The following is a 22,071-nucleotide window of genomic DNA, read 5'->3' as shown; positions in this document are numbered from 1 at the left end:
CATCGGTACAGCTTAACATGTTATACTGAACTTTACTTTAACCAACGTACAATCATAACGCATATTTTTAACCAAAACTCAAAAGACCAAACGTGTAGATTCTTGATCATAATTTATTAGTCCCCAGCAACACATGTTGGTCGAAAGCACTTATCCCACTTGGGTGGTCAATAACTTGATAAAATATGAGAGATTTGTGTTATCAGATACAAACAAATATCTCCAGAAAAGTGGCAAGTTCCCATAAGTTATCTGTCTTTCATCCAGCTCCAACCCCTCTCACCCACCGCCACTCTCATCCCCGCCATACACACATACAAACCACCACCACCACCAAATGTTTACTGAATGCGAGGCTAAGATGAAGCGTCTGTCTTCGTTTGACCCAGTGCGCAGTGTCGACAGATGTCAGATAAGCGACTTCCATACCACGTGTATCCTACATGCCACAGTGGCCAAACACAATCTAATGCTAATGCATGATTTGTGTCACAAATGACGCACATCATTGAAAAAAAGTATACCCTTAATAGCTGGTATGAAATCGTCTGCGTATGACAAAACAGGGCAATTGTGTAGAACAATTTAGTCTAGATGTGAGCGGAATCCACCGGCTGGTGCTGCTAAAGAGAAATGGAGAGATGTGTAAACGCTTGGAAGTGGTCTCAGTTGTGTGTTATGTTAGCTCTCTTCTTGTGAAACTGCTTTATTTGATTTAATGTCAATAGGAGACGTGGGACATTTTGAACGAATCGTTTCCTAACTACTACACACTCAGGCTATTCAAGGAGTTGACCAGCGGTTTAGCGTTGCCATGCTAACAAGTTGGTAATAACGTGAGTGGAAGTTAGGTTTGTGTTATCATCCGCAGTCTTATAATAACGCTTCTAGGGAAAAACATATTTCAAGAGTTCAATTGACAGACCCTGGAGTGGAATCAAGTTCAGACATCCTTGGATAGTCGTTCGAATGCGGTAATTTTACAACTAGAGCGAAACATCTGGTGGACGGAGAAAATGGATCATTGTTGACTCTAAGGCAAGAGCAGAATCGAATATTATTGTTACAAGTTAATCAGTTTCACGTCATGCGGATTTCAAAGAAAGGAGTTTAAGTTACCAGCAGAAAAACATCAATCCGTTGCAGAAAACTGAAAGGAAGTTTCGTCAAATTCAGTTTTTGTTACATTGGCTCAAGTTCGAAGAAGAGAGTGATCATTTTATATATAAAAATGGATATTCCCCTGGATTTGTTCGTGACAGAGTAGTGTTCTGCCGTCAGGATTTACAAACAGGGGTCTTCAGGACCATTTCATGAATTATAGATACATCCTGTATACAGTTCACCACTGACCACTGAAGTCAAGAAAGGTTCGAATCTGACATTGTACACCATGTGTGCATATGATGTACCAGACATCGTCACACCATATATATATATATATATGACGTAATTGCCATCGTCGCGCTACATGCATATGTCACGTACTGTACATCGTCATAGTACGTCAATATATGGCGTCGCTGATATCGCACTTCTGAATATGACGTACTGGAGATCGTCACACTACATGCATATATGAGGTGCGTGACATCTTCACACTACATCCGGACGTGACATACTGGAGATCGTAACACTACATGTCTATATGAAGTACTCAAGATCGATATGCATCATGTATATATGACGTATCTGCCATTCCGACGCCACACACATAAACAGCTAATCTTACATCGTCACACTTAAAGAATATTTCATTACATCTATCCTCAACTACAACAACCCTTTTGTATATTTTGTTGACATCAAATACAACATGAACACTGTTGGGACCTCACCTACCTTGTACACAGTGTTATGATATATGTACACGCAGTGTTATGACAACAAATACAACACAGCTACTGGAAGGAGTGCCTGCCGTATTGGATGTGATATTTCTGACATATTATTACGGAATGTTCCTCTTGATTGCTTGTGTCAACGTACCTGGCAACATCCTCGTCATCGTAACGGTACTGCGTCACGAACCACTTCGTCAGCCTTGCAACTACTACATCAGTAGCCTGGCAGTGTCTGATCTCATCCTGGGTTTTGTGTACCCACTATATAACATATCGCACATAGGAATACCAGCTATAACGTGCCCGTTAGGTAAGTACTCCGCCTGTTCCTTTGGATTCGAAGTGTACTGATATAATATTCTGTTGTATTGTCAGAATATCAAAACATGTGAAGCGTATATTTTGTGTGGTCTGAAAGAACTTAAGTTCTTTATAAGATTTCAAAAGGGGTTACAGGTACTGTTAAATGTGACAAAAATTACTCAAGCTCAAAAGGATTAAATTTACTTAATTGTATACTTGACTGGTTCGTAATAATGGTTCAGAATACATAGGTTTTGGGGTTTTTTAAAAGTTGTTAATAAACCCTCCGAAGATAGAAGTTTTAATTTCAGCGCAATCTCTTGTCTATTTACACTGTGTGGATTCAACCTAAGTCGTTTCTTGGAAATCTACATGACACCTTCCATTGCAGGGGTCCATGGTGACGAAAAACGCAACAAACTATCAAATAACAGTAGCTTAGTTATTTTGAATTTGTACCACTCAGTAAAAGGGATTTGTGAGTTTTCGTGGTCTGTGGAAGACATAAGTGTTTTCGGGATGTTATGTGGACAAACACAATTCAATAGAAGCAACAGGCCAGAAAGGAAAGTATCATTGCCCAAAAATACGATAATCTTCCGATGTCGAACGTTTACGGTTTGGATCGGTTATTGACAGCAATTTTAAATGGATCGAAGGATAGCCTCTCGGTGTATTCATACGCACGAGGGACCGTCGGGTAGCCTAGTAGTTAAAGCGTTCGCTCGTCACGCCGAAGACCCGGGTTCGATTCCCGACATGGGTACAATGTGTGAAGCCCATTTCTGGTGATAGCCGTGATAGTGCTGGAAAATTGCTAAACGCGCGTACAATCATACTCACTCACCCACGCACAGTGTTTAAGTGAAAATGCTTCATTAAGAAGTGTTAAAATGTAATTTGTTACCTCATTAATCTTTTAATCCCGTTTTGACCAACAACAATCAAGTATTAATCAATGTCATAGTAGAATAACCATCCAACAACCGTTTCAAGGTTTAAAGTCTCTTTAAGATACAAACCTCCGGCCACTGCATCTAATTAAGCAACGTGGGCTAACGAATCCCTTTGAAAGAGATAAGTGTCCCACTACCACAAAGTGGTAAGTAACGTCTATCATACCAACGTTCCCTCCCACAATCAAGGAACTCATGAACTTTTACAAGGTCGCTAGCTCGATGTCTATATACAGCTTGTGTGGGGTAAATGATAGATAGCGCAATAAAGACATCAGTGTGCTCAACCCATCACCGCCTACAGACAACATACAGTTGTTTCTTGTAGGCAACGCGCCTGGCATGCACATGCATACTGCTGCCATTGAATATTAACTCCAACTACGTGACAAGCATTACAAATAGAAAACGACGTCCCTGTAGAAAGTATTACATGGAAATTGATGAACAGATTTGTTTATGCGAGAATGACCAGAATGTATATCTAAATCACCAAGGCTAGATTTATATCGCACCTATAAATGCCTACTACGTACATGTATACATCCTGAAAAATATCTATCGTCGATTGAGACTGTAGTTTAAGAAGAGCTTTAACAAAATATTAATGTTCTTCATATCATTTTAAAAGACGTCGTTGAAAGGCATTTAGAAGTGATACACATAAGGAATTTCACCTGATGAAGAAGTACATACTCCGAAACGTTGTGATCCCCATAATACATTGTTGACAAGTTGACATCCATAAATTCTCTTCCTGATTTAAAATACATAAACATAGAATGTCTTGTGATCATTACTTTGCCGACAGTCTATGCAGTTTCTGGAAAGAAAACTTTGATGACGAATACCGATCACTAACATATGTCCAGATTATACTTAACTAAAGGTCAAGATATTTGCCATTGTATTATTATGAATATCCTACTATGCACACGTTTATATCGTTACTCACAACAAATGACGACAGCATTTTATTTCAGCTAGCTCCCCGTTTTGAAAAAGATGTTAATGCTTAGAAATTCCAAAACCAATATATATTGAAGCACTCTGTCACAATGTGCCTGATATATTATCCAGTCATCTGTACTATTGGCCTCATGACCAGACTGTACGGAATACATTCCGTTCTGTTCTACTAAGTGATGAACATGTGTATCCTATTTCGGAAGACTGAAACTGACATTTGGTATAAAAAAGTTCCTATTTATAAGCAGACCGAGGCTTTAAAAAAAAATGGTTCATATTTCACATTTAAGTGTATTTATGTAACAGTGGTACGACGTCTTGGCTGGAAGAACAAGGGATAATTGTTGGATGAGATGGGTGGGGGCGGGTGGTCATGAGATCTACTCTGTCTGTAGTTTAATCGAGGATATGAAAGTCACAGCACAAAATATATGGGGAAATGATGATATACTGAACCAAATTAAAAACTTCAAAATCCTAAAATTTTAACATTTTGACCAGTTGTCATTGTGGGCCCTTATTGTGTATTTAAACAATAATGGCCACGTATTGTCTTCAGATAACACCCGTTTTTGTGCAGGTGAATCGATCAAAATCATGTGCACAGCACTATATTGACAAAAGTGGTTTTTCATGTGCAACTGGTCACGTGGCCATAATACTGCACGTATTTTCAGCCATACTTGTTAGCAGTCATTAACAAAAAAAGAAAAACACAAGAAAACAAAAGTCTTTACGGTCACTTGTCATGACACGCCTTTCAAATGTGCAACGTGAACGTGCCATAGGCATGTTGCAGACGGGAACGGCCGTAGCTGAAGTCGCAAGGATGATGGGTTGTAGTCGACGGACTGTTTATGATTTACAGACGCGTCTACAGCAAACGGGTACCACCGCTGATCGCCCTCGGCCAGGTCGACCACGTGTGACGTCACATGCAGAGGATCGTCAGATTGTCTTACGTCACCTCCGTAACCGATTTTTGACGGCTACATTAACAATAAATGAACTGTTTAGGGGTAGACTGAGTGCGCAAACTGTTCGAAATCGTCTGAGAACTGCTCACCTTCAAGCACTGCGGGCCGATTCTGACTCAATTAAACAGACGTCAACGTCAATTGTGGGCACAGCGACACTTGCGATGGAGGAATTGGAATCAAGTCGTCTTCAGTGATGAATCCCGATTTAATCTTCGATTTGCTGATGGTAGGGCGAGGGTGTGGAGGCGCTGTCATGAATGTTACGCCCAGTGTTGTGTACAGGAAGCTGACAGATTTCGAGGCGGAAGTGTCATGGTGTTAGGTGCTTTCTGTGGCAATGCACGTTCCAGGCTTCTTGTCATCCGTTGCAACCTCAACGCTGCTGCTTACCACGACCAGGTACTGGCTCCAAAACATGGACCCGGTTTGATCTTCCAACACGACAATGCCAGACCCCACACAGCAATTTTGACAAGGAATTTCCTTCAGAATGCGGGAGTCAACGTCATGGACTGGCCGTCAAGGTCTCCCGACCTCAATCCCATCGAACACGTCTGGGATGCTCTTGGCAGAAGTCTGCGCACTCTCCAGAACCAACCACAGAATTTGCAAGATCTTGGCACCATTTTGCAGCAACAATGGCGTCGTCGTCCCAATCATGTGTTCACAAGCATCACAAGGTCCATGCGGAGGCGTTGTGTGGCAGTTGTCAATGCACATGGTGGCCATACACGCTACTGAACTTGTGTGCCATCAGATTCTCGTGCTTGGGACTTATGATTTAAACTGTTGATGTTATTACCGAATACCTTGGAACAAATTATGGTTACCACCGTAAATTAAAATCCTTCTTTGGACATTAATGATTAAAAATTACCTTCTCTGATACATTTGTCCGTTGTATATCATATATGGGATTACTTTTTAAAATGTGAAGTTTTTAATTTGACTCAGTATATAACCTAATACATAATAGTGAGGTTAAATTACTGGTATATAATTACAAGAATATATAATTAAACAGACATAACATTTCATTATTACATTTACTGTACACAATGACCATCACTTTATCGAAGCACAGAAGCATTTTAGTTGTTTAGGGCAGAACAGACATCAGTATATTATTGCAGATACAAAATCTCGTATCATGGACGAAGGCTCTCCACCATGGTGCCAACAGTAATGCAGTGTTCTATGTGTGCCGCTTATATACTTAATAATAAAATGGCACTACGAACAATGTGTATCATACGCAGAAACACGCTTTCTCTCCCTCACACACACCACACACCAGAAGTAATACACTGTACATAGGAACACATTTTCCAGTACTAATCACACTATGTATACAAGTATTATTGATAACTCACTCCTACAAGTCTTAGTGTTCTAAAATACTACTGTTGAATTATTTTAATTCTAACAGCTACACATATAAGCTCAAAACTATATAAATAACTCCTGAAAGCACCGTGTAGAAATGTGGTAGCTAAACACACTAATTGTACTCAACAACCAAAGTTCCTGTGACACCAATATTTTAGTGTATTTTTCAAACAAGTAAAGTTTGGTTTTAAATATTGTAGTACATGTATGGAATCAAGTCACAAAAACGCAACTGCTACAGAAAAGCATGCATTCCATGGAAAAGTTGACTTTTATGCAAGCCCCATGCATTTCTCTACCAAAGAATGGGTATAAAAACATGTGCGTTAACGGGATTCCATATGCAGTGTTTAGCATCGTGCTGACAACAACCACAACAAATTTAAGCAATTATTCAACATTACGAAACGCCATGCCTGTCCGAAAATGAGCGGTGCGAGCCATTGGTATGCTTGAAGCAGGATCGATGTTGCAGGACAATTTAACGTCCACAGAAACACCATCTGGTGTTTATGGCAACGATGGCAACAGGCGAATGCAGTCAGAGACCATCCTCGGAGTGGCAGGCCACGCGTAACCAATATTCGACAAGACAACTGGATTCGAACAACACACCTACGAAATCGATTCCAGCCAGCAACAGTGACTGCAAGAAGCATCCCTAGCCTTCGACGAATATCTTCACAAACCGTACGTCGTCGCCTCAGATGTGCAGGGATTGTCTCCAGAAGACCCGCCAGACGTCCCATTTTGACAGGAAACCACCGTCAAGCACGTCTACAGTGGTGCAGACAGCGTCTACGCTGGACGGCCATGCAGTGGGGACAAGTTCTATTCACTGCCGAGTCTCGTTTTCACCTCAGCCACAGCGATGGACGGATTCGAGTGTACCGACGTCGAGGTGAACGTTACGTCAATCATTGTGTCATGGAAGATGATCGGTTCGGGGGCGGCAGCGTTATGGTATGGGGTTGGATTACAGCAAGACAGAGGACCCGTTTGATAGTGGTAGAGGGACATCTCAATGGACAGCGCTACCGCGACGAGATCATCGGCCCTGTTGTTCTACCGTTCTACTGTTGACGCCTGGTCCATTCCATGAGACGAGGATGTGTTGCTTGCATCGCAACAAGAGGTGGACACACACGCTATTGATTTGTAAATTGACATTTTGGCATGTTCATGTTTTTGTTTTATGAAATCACGCATTTTCAGATTTGGTAAAAACATAACTTTGCATTAAATCTTATTCAATGTCATAGGAACTTTTGTTGTCCAGTATATATTATGTTTCTTGTTGCTTGAATCATTGCTAATCACAAAACATATTAATGCCTCATGACTTTGATAAGTAAACGATATACTTACAACACTGCAGATGATATTAAGTTATACTTTTTTACAGAAATGCAAGTAAAATGATGAAAGCATAATTAGCAAGGCTAATTCATATCCTAACCTCCTTATGATATATTTAAATACTGAAGAAATCTGAATTAACTTACCCCAATTTAGGCTATGTTTGTTTGTTTGCTATTTAACGCCGCACTCAGCTATATATAAACTATATGACGACGGTGTATAAATAATCGAGTGTGGACCAGACAACCCAGAACTTCACATCATGGGTATTAATTTACACAATTCGGATATGATGACATGCATCAACCAAGTCAGCTAGCCTGACCACACGAAACTGCTTCATTAGGGGCGGGCCATTGATTTGTTTGTGGTTTTTGGGGTTGTTGTTTTTGTTGGTAGAGAGAGCCCAGTATGCAGTTTTTCTCAAATTGACAGAAAATGGCGTTCTTTACATGTTTGTACTCACACCTCCTAGAGAGATTGTGGATGATGGACATAATAAGCATAACTTTTGATCTAAACTGACGAATAAACGCCAGAACACAACCAAAACGCTTTGGTGCGTAACGCGCCTGCTACAATATCAGTGGAACTTGAGTTTGAAGTGAAACTTTGGTTACACTTACCGCTTGCCAACCTACAACAATATGAATATAAAAAAGAAAGATATAGTGTTCATCAAAACCACATGGAACCATCCGCAGCCATGTCAATGCGTCATCATTATCCCTGTCAAGACATCAGTAGCCATGTCAAAGCGGTATCATACGCCCTGTCAATGCGACATCGGTAGCCATGTCAATGCGGCATCATACGCCCAGTCAATGCGACATCATTAACCCTGCCCACCCGTGAAGATTCCGGGGTAGAATAGGTCTTCAGCAACAAATGCTTGCCGTAAAAGGTGACTTTGCTTGTCGTAAAAGGCGACTAACGGGATCCGGTGGTCAGGCTCGCTGCCTTGGTTGATGCATGTCATCGATCCCCCCAATTGCGTGGATCGATGCTCATGTTATCAATCACTAGATTGTCTGGTCCAGACTCGATTATTTACACACCGCCGTCATATAGCTTGAATATTGCTGAGTGCGGCGTTAAACAACAAACCATCCAACCAACATTAACCCTGCCAAGGCGACATCAGTAGCCATGTCGATGCGGCATAATTGCCCCTTACAATGCGGCGTCATTATTCCTGTCAATGTGACATCATTAGCTCCGTCAAAAAAAAGTCAAAAACAGATCTGGTGGTTTTAAAAGTAAAACATCACTGACAATCTCTCTACCCTGCTGTATTATTTCCACAAGGTAACACAGGGCCCCATACAACATTTTTCCTTGGCCAGCACAAACGCCAGACTTATCACCTCTATAACACAAGGGATCACCTTGAGCACGAACATATCGCTCTTATAACAAGGATCAGTTATAATAGAACAGGCCCTCTGAGAAAAATGACGTTGAATCCTATTTCTGGTGATCAGACGTCTCACATCTTATATTAATGCCCATGGTGGGTATACTCGATACTGACTGACAATTGTGATATTCTGAAGGATTTTCGTGTGCTGAAAGAAATGATTATCAATAAATCAGTGTTACAGGCATACTGTCTAGCATGCTCATGTCTCGATGTCAAGATTATGGCTTTGCTCATTTTATTATTGGGATGGCCATATGACTTTTTTTAATTTTAGTTAGTGGGTTTACTGGGTTTACTTGCAATCTGAAGCTGGAGAACTGGGCTGGTATGTTCTTGTTTACATTACCCGGATGTTTATCATTCTGGAATGCGTAAGCTACAGACTCACTGGACAGGGTGAGGTGAGGTGAAATTGGGTTTAACGTCGCGTCCAAGATTATTGCACTTATATAGCGACGTGCATGCACGTGTATGTGTGTGTGGCTGCTTGTACTAGTCCGGACTGATGCCGATTTATAGTGCTAGCTCAATGAGATACCATGCCGCAGTTTAACATGAATACCCCACTCAGACACAGTATACTGACTCCGAGCCGACCAGTCCTTGTTTTAGCCCCTTAATGCCGAGCGCCAGACAGGGTAACAACAAGTACAATCTTTTAACGTCTTTTTGTATGACGCGGCCCGGGATTGAACCCTGGACCTTCCGCTCTCCGGGCCACTGGACAGGAATCTAGTAAGGTTGTGGATACATTAAATTTCAATAAGCATACTGCTTACCATGTACGGGTTGCAGTTGATGTTCATGAAACGAAATTTATGCCGTTACCTCTGACATTTTCTGAATAACAAATTAATCATCTGTGTCTTGTAATTTAAATTACATTAAATATTTACTATCCGTTTATCAGTTGTGAGTTTAAAAGTATTTTCATCACCCCTTCCTGAGGTTCGAGTATTTTTTAAATATATAAATAGCAGGTTGTTCATAGTATCGACAGACACAGCCGAGACATATGATAGACTTAATTTGTATTCTAAACAGCGCGACCCGTGTGAAGATTCGGGTTAGAGTTGGTCTTCAGCAACCCTTGCCTGTCTCAAAAGGTGACTGTGCTTATCGTTTGGTCAGGTTCGCCGACCGATTGCGTAGATGGGTGCTCATGATGTCAGTCACTAGATTGTTTTGTCCAGACTCGATTATATTCAGACCGCCATCATATACATGTACATCTAAATTCACAACTTTTCTACTGTCGGCTAGCCCCAATGGCTAGACTGGACCCTCGTGGAATGGTTCATGCCATAAAAGTCCAGCAACCGAACACTAATTAAGACGGGCGGACCTTGTGTTTATGGTCTGGTGAACACCGGTCAATGGCCGCTCATTAACTCAAGATTCACATCTCACTGTTTTGTTTTATCTCACTATTCATTTGATGCATTTGTCAAATTCAACTAAAACCTGGACTCATGTAACATGCATCGCACACGCGCTGCACACCCGTTGCACACGTGTGACATGCGTGTTACACGCGTTCTCAACGTGTGTTAGGGGAATGAACTTCTGGGCAGTAGTGCAGCTGTAATATTACTGAGTGCGGTGGTAAACAAACAAACAACGCTGTATTCATTTATGTTGATCACATAAAATAACTTGTCCGTTATTTTGTAACCATACCGTATCTCACCCCTGTGTCGAAACAAAACATGCTATGAGAAGGCTTAGGTTTTTCATAATATTAGATGAAATTGTGGTTGTGAATTTACGCTGACGGCAGACTTGCAAGTTATTAAAATCAATACTGTGTTGTTGCATAACATATTTATTACGTATTTCCTGATCATCAGCTTCCTTATTACAATTGAGTTGTATCATTAATCACTTTTGGGTAATTTAAGAGATAAAAGTATCATGCCAAATGAATTGATATAAACTCCTGTGACGAAAACTGTTGTTTGAAATCATAGCAAGAGATGACATGGCAATATTCTGGATTGTTATCGCTTCGCAAACCATTTGTGAATTTGTGTCAAGTGTATAAAACATAGCTCATGTGCTAATATTGGCGACAAGAGAAGAGAGGAAGTGGACTCTTCCTGTGAAGCAATGTCGTCATGGACAACCAGATTAAATGCCTGGAATCATCTATTCGTACAAGCTAACCCGTTGAAAGCGTATCTAAGGACCTTTCTATTTTTCACAATTTTGGCGTTTTAGTTGAAGAGGTTTAAAGTATAAGGAGTGTGTAAGTGATCGTACGTGAGACACGAGGCTCAGCTTTGTTTGATTAACGCCACACTCAGCAATAATCCGGTTATGATTAAGGTGAATCGTTTGTGGATATGAAAAGTTCAAATACTTTTAAATAGTGTCCACCAATATTTGATTGCAATACTGACACATGTTACACCTTTCGAAGTGTATGTTAATCTATGAACAATTCTGGATTCCAACTAAGACGTTATAACCGACGTCGTTCTTTATCTGCATGTAAAAGTGGTCATACGGTTCCACGTAAACTTGTTTTGTGTAAATTTCATGATTGTTTTCTTTCTAATTATTATAGACGTTTAAATAACTAAATTATATTAAACTGAGCGGCAAAAGGAACTGTACCTTTCAGTTGATTTTATCATGTGTTTGATTTTCAATTGAAAATATCTAACTTTAACGATATTATATACTGAACCGCAAAAGAAACGTTATCATGGATGGAAGTCTCTCGTTGCTCTCGCAGTGTGGGCACGGCCGTTATCATGCTGAAACTCGTGTTTGAGGCGACGTGCCAAATGAGGTATGGCGTGTGGCCTCAAGACTTGATCAATGTACCGAGCTGCTGTGACACCATTGCCTCTCCCTGGGCCGAACCTCTGTGCAAGACCAATTCCACCCCACACCATGATGCTCGGACCACCCCACGAGTCTCGCTCAACAACACAAACATCCGAATATCGTTCCCAACGGCGTCGACAGAATCTCTTTCTGCCATCTGCTGTTGAGATAGTGTATGGGCTTTCGTCTGAGAAGAGGACTCTTCCCCACTGCTGGTGGCCCCAATGCTACTGCTGTGTTGCCCACTGAAGACGGTCCCCGTGATGACGTGAATGACGTCAGAATGGGTCCTCGGTGTGGCCTGTCACAGTGGAGGTGTCTGTTCGTCAATCGTCGACGCTAGGTGTCCGCACTAATGTGTCGCTGGTGTGTCCCCATGGCCTGTCGAGCAGTTTCCGCAGCAGTAACAAAGCGATCTTGAAGACTTGAAATGCATTGGCTACTTGTCGGGAGGTTTGTCCAGCTTGCAATCGTACAGTGCAAGGGTTTGGTGTCGCTGATTTCTTGTCAATCTTGGCATGTGGTAGCAATTCAATAACGAATGAATGTTACTGATACACCACTACTGACGGGTAACTTTCAAAACATTGCTTTTGTCGGCACACTTTGCATTTTAAAGCATGGTAAGGGATCATGTGATTGCAAATAACACGTCCCATTTTAATTCTGGAAACCCAAAAGTCCAGAAACTCTACGCTCTTTGCCCAGTCTCGGTTAAAGGTATTTACAAAATTAAACATGCCGTTTTCATGGGAACATACCAAGGAAGAAAAAATGAAAAAAAAATTGTTTAAAAACTCAATATTTAGACTATGTCGCCCATGGGCCTGCCCATGGGCGAAGTGTGGCCCATGGGCCTGCCCATGGGCGAAGTCTGGCCCATGGGTAGGCCCATGGGCAGGCCCATGGGCGAGAATATGTTCCTTTACTTAAAACTCATGTTTTTGATTCGCAAATACATTTAATGTATTCATTCAAGTATCATGACACAATATTTAACTCATTTTAACTTAATTCAACGATTTTATAGCGATATTGAAATATTTCGCCCATGGGCGAGAAAAGGGTTTGGCCAATGGGCGAGAATATGTTCCTGTACTTAAAACTCATGATTTTGTTTCGCAAATACATTAAATGTATTTATTGAAGTATCATGACACAAAATTTAACTCATTTTAACTTAATTCAACGATTTTATAGCGATATTGAAATATTTCGCCCATGGGCGAGAAAAAGGTTTGGCCCATGGGTAGGCCCATGGGCAGGCCCATTGGCGAGAATATGTTCCTTCACTTAAAACTCATGTTTTTGTTTCGCAAATACATTTAATGTATTCATTTAAGTATCATGACACAAAATTTAACTCTTTTTAACTTAATTCAACGATTTTATAGCGATATTGAAATATTTCGCCCATGGGCGAGAAAAAGGGTTTGGCCAATGGGCGAGAATATGTTCCTGTACTTAAAACTCATGATTTTGTTTCGCAAATACATTAAATGTATTTATTGAAGTATCATGACACAAAATTTAACTCATTTTAACTTAATTCAACGATTTATAGCGATATTGAAATATTTCGCCCATGGGCGAGAAAAAGGTTTGGCCCATGGGTAGGCCCATGGGTAGGCCCATGGGCAGGCCCATGGGCGAGAATATGTTCCTTTACTTAAAACTCATGTTTTGGTTTCGCAAATACATTTAATGTATTCATTCAAGTATCATGACACAAAATTTAACTCATTTTAACTTAATTCAACGATTTGATAGCGATATTGAAATATTTCGCCCATGGGCGAGAATATTTTCCTTTACTTAAAACTTATGTTTTTGTTTCGCAAATACATGCAGGTGTTCTTACTATTTTCATGGCACATAATGTAACATAATTTTACTGAATTCAGCTATTTTACAGATTTATTGAAATATTTCGCCCATGGGCAAGAAAAGGTTTTGCCTTCGAAATCCTTGATTATTATATCATGCCAGAGTTCTGAAATTCAGTGACAATGCTGTTGAACAGTAGAATCTGATTGACGTATTTTGCAGAACCTGTTTGACACTATGGGTTCCAGGACCACTAACACTCTGAGCTGAAAAAGTTTGGTCCTAACCGCACCCAACATCTTTAATGAACCCGGCCTTATCTCTCAAAACGTTTTGGCAGCTCATCATACGAATTCATGTGCGTGTACAACATTAAATTTTAGTTAGTTTCTATTTCATTTCCCATTTTATGACCCGTTGATACATCCCACTGTGCAATTACGTGACAGGTACGCGTGCGCGTATTTTAATGGAAAGAAACTATTCGTCTTTTATTGCATAACGTTTGGCTGAATATCTTACATTCTAACGAAATCTCGAAATAATTATTTAATTACAAGCAGTGTCGAACTGACCAGTAGGAATTATGTTTCAATGCGATTGAGGAAAACGTGAGTGAATATTGTGACACTAAAGCAACTTTTAACTGCATTGTCATTTTTGGTATGAAAATGGTAATAGTTAAGAAAAACGTAACAGCCTTCTTATGATAATTCTCATATTCTCATTAGTACGTTGTGTCTAATTACAGTGTCGGCCTTATTTACAGGTGATTCTACAATACTTGTTGTCGGTCAATTACAATCTGCCACACCACGCGTGAATAAACAGTTATTACAATCTGCCACACCACGCGTGAATAAACAGTTATGCAGGTGTTGCTGTGGGCAAATACCTAGCCTGTACATGTATATTTTTGTGGATACATGTATTACATATTTTCGTTGATATGTGGATATATTAAGCACCAAGACACAAAAAGTTTATGAAAGATGAATTTGTGCCTTGATATATATATTCAACGCGAACGAAGCTTGTATTTTCTCCGCGATCCTGATGTGTATCATCGTTTAATTGGTCATTCATTAAAAGTATGTTGTGAGGCGATATCAAAGGAGCCGCTCAATATACACAGTGTCGTCCGTTTCGCGTGAACTACCACCCTACCCTGTCAGTAAGAGTTATGTAATCGGTACACAAATATATTTGGTGCGATGTCAGTGTGGAAGGAGTTTGAATTACGTCCGCCAGTGGCCACAGAAAGTATAGTACCAATCAACAAGGCCAATGCCGTACTAATAACCTAGTGACTCGCGTAACAACGGCTGTCAATATGTCTGCTACATCTACCATACCATCATCCCTGTCACAACTGGCGTATTAACGGCTTATTCAAAATATTAATTGTAGAAATGTCGTTACCAGACTAACGTACGTCGTATTCAGTCCTCAACTGGATGTTACATTCCTTATATCAGTTAACAGCGCTGTTTGTGAAAATATTTACTAGACATAAGATTTTAAGACTAATAAAATCAATTGTAAGACCGCATAGACCATAAAACCGAATAAAATATGTCTTGGTATCATCTCTTGTGTATTAGATGATGGCAATGACCGGAAATGTTATAACGTTAGATTAAGAAGGAGAAACATTAAAGTGTTTTACAATACTTGGAAACATGAGCAATAAGATGTAGCAACATAAACATGCATGGAATAGGGAAAAAGGATGAAAACAAATTGAAAAGGATTTTAATACAAAATTATCGAACTAAATAACTTGCCTGAACAGAAAGGGTACCCAAACTTGTTTGACAGTTATTCGTGTGTTGTAGACTGTCGAATGGGACACATGTGTGTACGTAGGGTACGCATATCTATTGCAAGTTTTAGTACTCATACAATTTCTCTTTTTGTGTTTTGTTTGTTTGTTAGTTGTATAACGCCACACTTAGCAATATTTCAGCTGTATGACGGCGGTCTGTAAATAATGGAGTCTGGACCAGACAATCCAGTGATTGACATCATGTGCATCGATCCACGCAATTGGGATACGATGACATGCATCAACCAAGTCAGCGAGCCTAACCACCCGATCCCGGTAGTCGCTTCTTACGACAAGCGCTGTCGCCCTTTTACGCCAAGAATGGTTTGTTGAAGATCTTCACGGGTCTATTGAATGCAGGGATTTTTGTAAAGTCATTCAGACAGCATACAATGCCAACTAAAAAATTATACTCAGTGTCTCCGCAAAGTAATATAGTACGGTACTTAGAGTACATGTGAGATTATACTCAGATCAGGGAGATGTTTTATCCATATAACGTGTTATTATTCTACCTAACAATGTATTTAATGAAATGAATGCAAAACAAACTCAACGGCTAAAAGGTTTCATTGAAAAAATACCCCTAGTCTTGACTAATAAAACAACTGCAACCCGACACAGATTAAACGCAACTTACAAACACAATCATAATCTGGTTAGTCTGTATCACTCAACGAGGCCGCTTACTCTGCCCACAGTATGAAAGTATTGGGCAGTTCAGTAATTAGGAGCCAAAACCAGGCAGGTACGCTGGTCACACTTGACTGGTCTGACTGATGATTAGGTCGTCTGACAATTGTGAGTGAACCATAGCAAGAAGTATCTGCGAAACTATTTGCTCCTTTTATGGGACCGATTAGTTTTATGACCATGGGCCTCGGCACAAGCGTGGTGTTGGAAGACAAGTTATACATGTACATCCGATATGGTGACTGTTTTTCGCTATTCATATTCTAAATACATTCATAATACCACAACATTTTAGTACTCCTTGAAACTTTACAATCACTTCAATATGTACAATAGATTGAACGAGAACACTTGATATATTGCAGATTAATAAATCATTGTCTCTATTATCAGCCGCTACGTTTGTATCGTTTGCATTGTACAAAGAAATATTTTATCTGTCCTTTTGCAGATTAAGCCTCAGAATGTGCTCATTCGAATTAGGAACAAAAATAATTGCTTATCATGAGTATATATGATACAGTTAAAAGTTACTTGTACACTGTAGACGTATTCACTTTAAAGTCGCATACGACCTTCGCGAGCGAGTTGAATGATCCACGTTAATTGGAACGAAGTTTAGAGAGGGTTATACAGTTTTGTATTTGGTAATGTGTAGGTTTGTTAAATATAATTTTTTAAATTCCTTTTATTTCAATATGTAAAAACATAACTATGCGCTTAAAAACAGAGCTGACTTGATGGGAGATAGCCACCTCAGATTGTCTGTTGGACACGGTTTAACCTTACTGTGTCCTCACCCTGGTTGTTGTTACCGTTGTTATAAGGGATTAAGAGCTACGGCTCATTGCATTTTTGGTTACAGTCTGTATCACTAAAGTGGACATGTGCAGGTAAACTCTGTTCAATTAGTATATGAAATGCCCCAAAATGTGAACTCCAGACAATAATAACCTGAGGGTAAATCCACGTGCGTCTGCCTTTCCCCTCGTTCACCTTCGAAATCCTTGATTATTATATCATGCCAGAGTTCTGAAATTCAGTGATATTGTTGCTGAACAGTAGAATCTGATGGACGTTTTGTGCAGAACCTGTTTGACACTATGGGTTCCAGGACCACTAACACTCTGAGCTGAAAAAGTTTGGTCCTAACCGCACCCAACATCTACAAGTTTGTAAGCTTGTAGACATCATTAGGAAGTAATTAACAGTCCCATGCTGAGACCTTTCTCAAAATTCAGACCGGTGGCAGGCTGCCAACAAAGAGAAGAAAATATCGCAACCCCGACACGAGTGTGCTCAGTCAAACAATGAACTTACGACCGGCAGAAAACAACTCCAGTTGAGTATGCCGATGCTGTATCTCAGCCGTGTTGGCCTGAAAATTTAAACATGCTAATTAAATCCAAAATCGTATAATTATTTTTAATAGAAACCGTATCTTAATTTGTTCTTGCACTGCATCATATCGTGTATTTCATCTGTATATGTGTAATGTGTATATGTATCAATGACTACACTTATACCGCATATTCTGCAACAGACTATAATTAATCACCTTATTATTGTCTCTCCATTTACCATGGCTGACTGCACTAATACCCTTTTAACAGTGGACACCGATATCAGTATACAGAGAGAGAGAGAGAGAGAATATTGTTTATTAAAGTGTCACATGTTATATACACTTCGTAGTACGATATATACAAAACAGTAAAATATAACATCCGGCCAAATATGACCTACGAGACACTATAAAACATATCAATCATAAAACTATTCAGTTGAAACAGAATAAAACATACATACCTCGTGATGCAGGCGCGGAGCACGGCCGTGGGCGGTTTCAGTGAAGAGCGCACCAGTATGCCAGGATACAGGGCAACTGACTTCGAAAGTCCTTAGTTAAACAGTGCGCTCCCCCTTAACTCCCCCCACAGCGTTGCGCCGCCCACACACCACGTCATACATACATACATACATACATACATACATACATACATACATACATACATACATACATACATACATACATACATACATACATACATACATACATACATACATACATACATACATACATACATACATACAAGTCATACATACATACTTGGCTTAAAATGAAATTGCCTTCTTTTAACCATGTTGTAAATTGATTTGGCTAAAATACATTGGAGCGATTCTTCGTTCATAATAAAAATAAACTTTTCTAAACTACTCATATAATGAAATGTTTTATCTACAGAAGTTGCTTCTTTAGCTAAGTTGTATCTTAAATCATCATAAAATGGACATTCTATTAAAAAGTGACATTCATCTTCAACATAATTTACATGATCATTAGTAGGATTGGCGTGACAATATTTACAAGTCCTATCCAACAGTATACATGTAGGCTTTTTGTTCAAAAAGGAATATGCAGGAAATTATATGTAACAATTAACTGTGTACTAATTACATGTTTGAATGTTATCAGTTTTACGTTCTGAGATACAGTGATGTAAGCATCTTCTAAAATCTTCTAAAAATATAATAAAATACAAAACTCTCTGCCGTAGTTTTTTGTGGAAATCATTCGATCAAGTAAAAAATGACTGCGTGACAAGACGAATCAACTATTTATACCCGATAAAAGAAACTGCCGTATTTTAGGAACAGTGCTATAACAAGACATTTGAAATTTCTAACAAGCAGATACATTAGGGACAGTGACTAGACTACAGGTACGTAATCCGTATCAATCAAAGGTGTAAAAAAACTGAAAATGATATCTGTCGGAGACCTACCAACTTACCAAGTTTTATCATTACTATATTTATTACAATGCAAATACTTTAGTGATACATTTTGTATATGAATTTGTATATGGAACCATACGTACAGCATGACAATTACTTGCTATTCGTCAGTTTACAACACACATAACACGGTCAAAAAATTTAGGCACCGCTTTTGCGAGTTATGTAGTACAGTAATGTTTTATTAAAATCTATTTCAATTTGTTTTCACCATTTTCCCTATTGACAGTCGTTGTTACGTGCGTCACTTGGTAATTAGTACGGATTGACCTTGTTTATTGTTTCTATACTTTGAGGATTTCTGTGACAACTGGCGGACGTAATTCAAACTCCTTCCGCACTGACACCGCATCAAATATATTTGTGTACCGATTACATAACTCTAATGGACAGGGTGGGGTGGTAGTTCACCGGACGACACTGTGTATATTGGGCGGCTCCTTTGATATCTCCTCCAAACATACGTTTATTGAATGACCCCATTAAACGATGATACACATCTCGATGAATATATTAAGGCACTAATTCATCTTTCATAAACATTTTTTTTGTCTTTGTGTTTAATATATCCACATATCAACGAACATTTGTAAAACATGTATCCTAAAAAAAATAAACATTTTCAGGCTAGGTATTTGCCCACAGCAACACCTGCATAACTGTTTATTCACGCGTGGTGTGGTAGATCGTAATTGACAGAGAGCAGGTATTGTAGAATCACCTGTAAATAAGGCCGACACTGTAATTAGACACAACGTACTAATGAGAATATGAGAATTATCATAAGAAGGCTGTTACGTTTTTCTTTACTATTACCATTTTCATACCAAAAGTGACAATGCAGTTAAAAGTTGCTTTAGTGTCACAATATTCACTCACGTTTTCCTCAATCGCATTGAAACATAATTCCTACAGGTCAGTTCGACACTGCTTGTAATTAAATAATTATTTCGAGATTTCGTTAGAATGTAAGATATTCAGCCAAACGTTATGCAATAAAAGACGAATAGTTTTTTTCATTAAAATACGCGCACGCGTACCTGTATATTGCATACCTGGTGTCACGTAATTGCCCAGTGTGATGTATCAACGGGACATTAAATGGGAAATGAAATAGAAACTAACTAAAATTTAATGTTGTGGAAAATAACTCCAATGAATTGGAGTACATGCACATGAATTCGTATGATAAACTGTCAAAACGTTTTGAGAGGTAAGGCCGGGTTCATTAAAGATCGCTACAATAAGTAAAACAGGTGAAATTTGTAGAACTAAAGGAAACATCCAACCAAATGCCCTTTTTAAATAGTAATGTAATGATATAATATAAAGTATATTTCACATGATACAATATACTTTGCAAACAGTTAGTTGATGCTTGAAAGGGACTGACGTAAACATGGGCGAAATATTTTAATAACGCCGTAAAATAGTTGAATTAAGTAAAAATTAGTTAAATTTTGTGTCATGATACTTAAATAAATACATTTAATGTATTTGCGAAAAAACAACCTGAGTTTTGAGTAAAGGAACATATACTCGCCCATGGGCCAAACCCTTTTTCTCGCCCATGGGCGAAATATTTCAATATCGCTATAAAATCGTTGAATTAAGTTAAAATGAGTTAAATTTTGTGTCATGATACTTGAATGAATACATTAAATGTATTTGCGATACAAAAACATGAGTTTTAAGTAAAGGAACATATTCTCGCCCATGGGCCTGCCCATGGGCCTACCCATGGGCCTACCCATGGGCCAAACCTTTTTCTCGCCCATGGGCGAAATATTTCAATATCGCTATAAAATCGTTGAATTAAGTTAAAATGAGTTAAATTTTGTGTCATGATACTTGAATGAATACATTAAATGTATTTGCGAAACCAAAACATGAGTTTTAAGTAAAGGAACATATTCTCGCCCATGGGCCTGCCCATGGGCCTACCCATGGGCCTACCCATGGGCCAAACCTTTTTCTCGCCCATGGGCGAAATATTTCAATATCGCTATCAAATCGTTGAATTAAGTTAAAATGAGTTAAATTTTGTGTCATGATACTTGAATGAATACATTAAATGTATTTGCGAAACCAAAACATGAGTTTTAAGTAAAGGAACATATTCTCGCCCATGGGCTTACCCATGGGCCTACCCATGGGCCAAACCTTTTTTCTCGCCCATGGGCGAAATATTTCAATATCGCTATAAAATAGTTGAAATAAGTTAAAATGAGGTAAATTTTGTGTCATGATACTTCAATAAATACATTTAATGTATTTGCGAAACAAAATCATGAGTTTTAAGTAAAGGAACATATTCTCGCCCATGGGCCAAACCTTTTTCTCGCCCATGGGCGAAATATTTCAATATCGCTATCAAATCGTTGAATTAAGTTAAAATGAGTTAAATTTTGTGTCATGATACTTGAATGAATACATTAAATGTATTTGCGAAACCAAAACATGAGTTTTAAGTAAAGGAACATATTCTCGCCCATGGGCCTGCCCATGGGCTTACCCATGGGCCTACCCATGGGCCAAACCTTTTTTCTCGCCCATGGGCGAAATATTTCAATATCGCTATAAAATAGTTGAAATAAGTTAAAATGAGGTAAATTTTGTGTCATGATACTTCAATAAATACATTTAATGTATTTGCGAAACAAAATCATGAGTTTTAAGTAAAGGAACATATTCTCGCCCATGGGCCAAACCTTTTTCTCGCCCATGGGCGAAATATTTCAATATCGTTATAAAATCGTTGAATTAAGTTAAAATGAATTAAATTTTGTGTCATGATACTTGAATGAATACATTAAATGTATTTGCGAAACCAAAACATGAGTTTTAAGTAAAGGAACATATTC

At 39.0% G+C, this 22,071-nt stretch overlaps 1 protein-coding gene across 1 annotated transcript in view; it reads left to right on the top strand.

Moving 5' to 3' along the window:
• Window positions 1-549: 549 nt before the first annotated feature.
• LOC124110286 (adenosine receptor A1-like) overlaps window positions 550-22,071 on the top strand; it is a 30,783-nt gene continuing 9,261 nt past the window's right edge. The window contains exon 1 of the mRNA XM_046469533.2: window positions 550-2,154. Within this exon, the coding sequence (XP_046325489.2) occupies window positions 1,881-2,154 (274 nt within the window). The 5' untranslated portion in view covers window positions 550-1,880. The remainder of the gene's footprint in view (window positions 2,155-22,071) is intronic.

Source organism: Haliotis rufescens, unplaced genomic scaffold, assembly GCF_023055435.1.
Source record: "Haliotis rufescens isolate VD_foot unplaced genomic scaffold, xgHalRufe1.0.p SCAF_5, whole genome shotgun sequence".
In the NCBI taxonomy this organism is placed as follows: Eukaryota; Metazoa; Mollusca; class Gastropoda; order Lepetellida; family Haliotidae; genus Haliotis; species Haliotis rufescens.
Note: the sequence above shows the minus strand (reverse complement) of the source record. Positions and strands in the feature narration are given on the sequence as shown.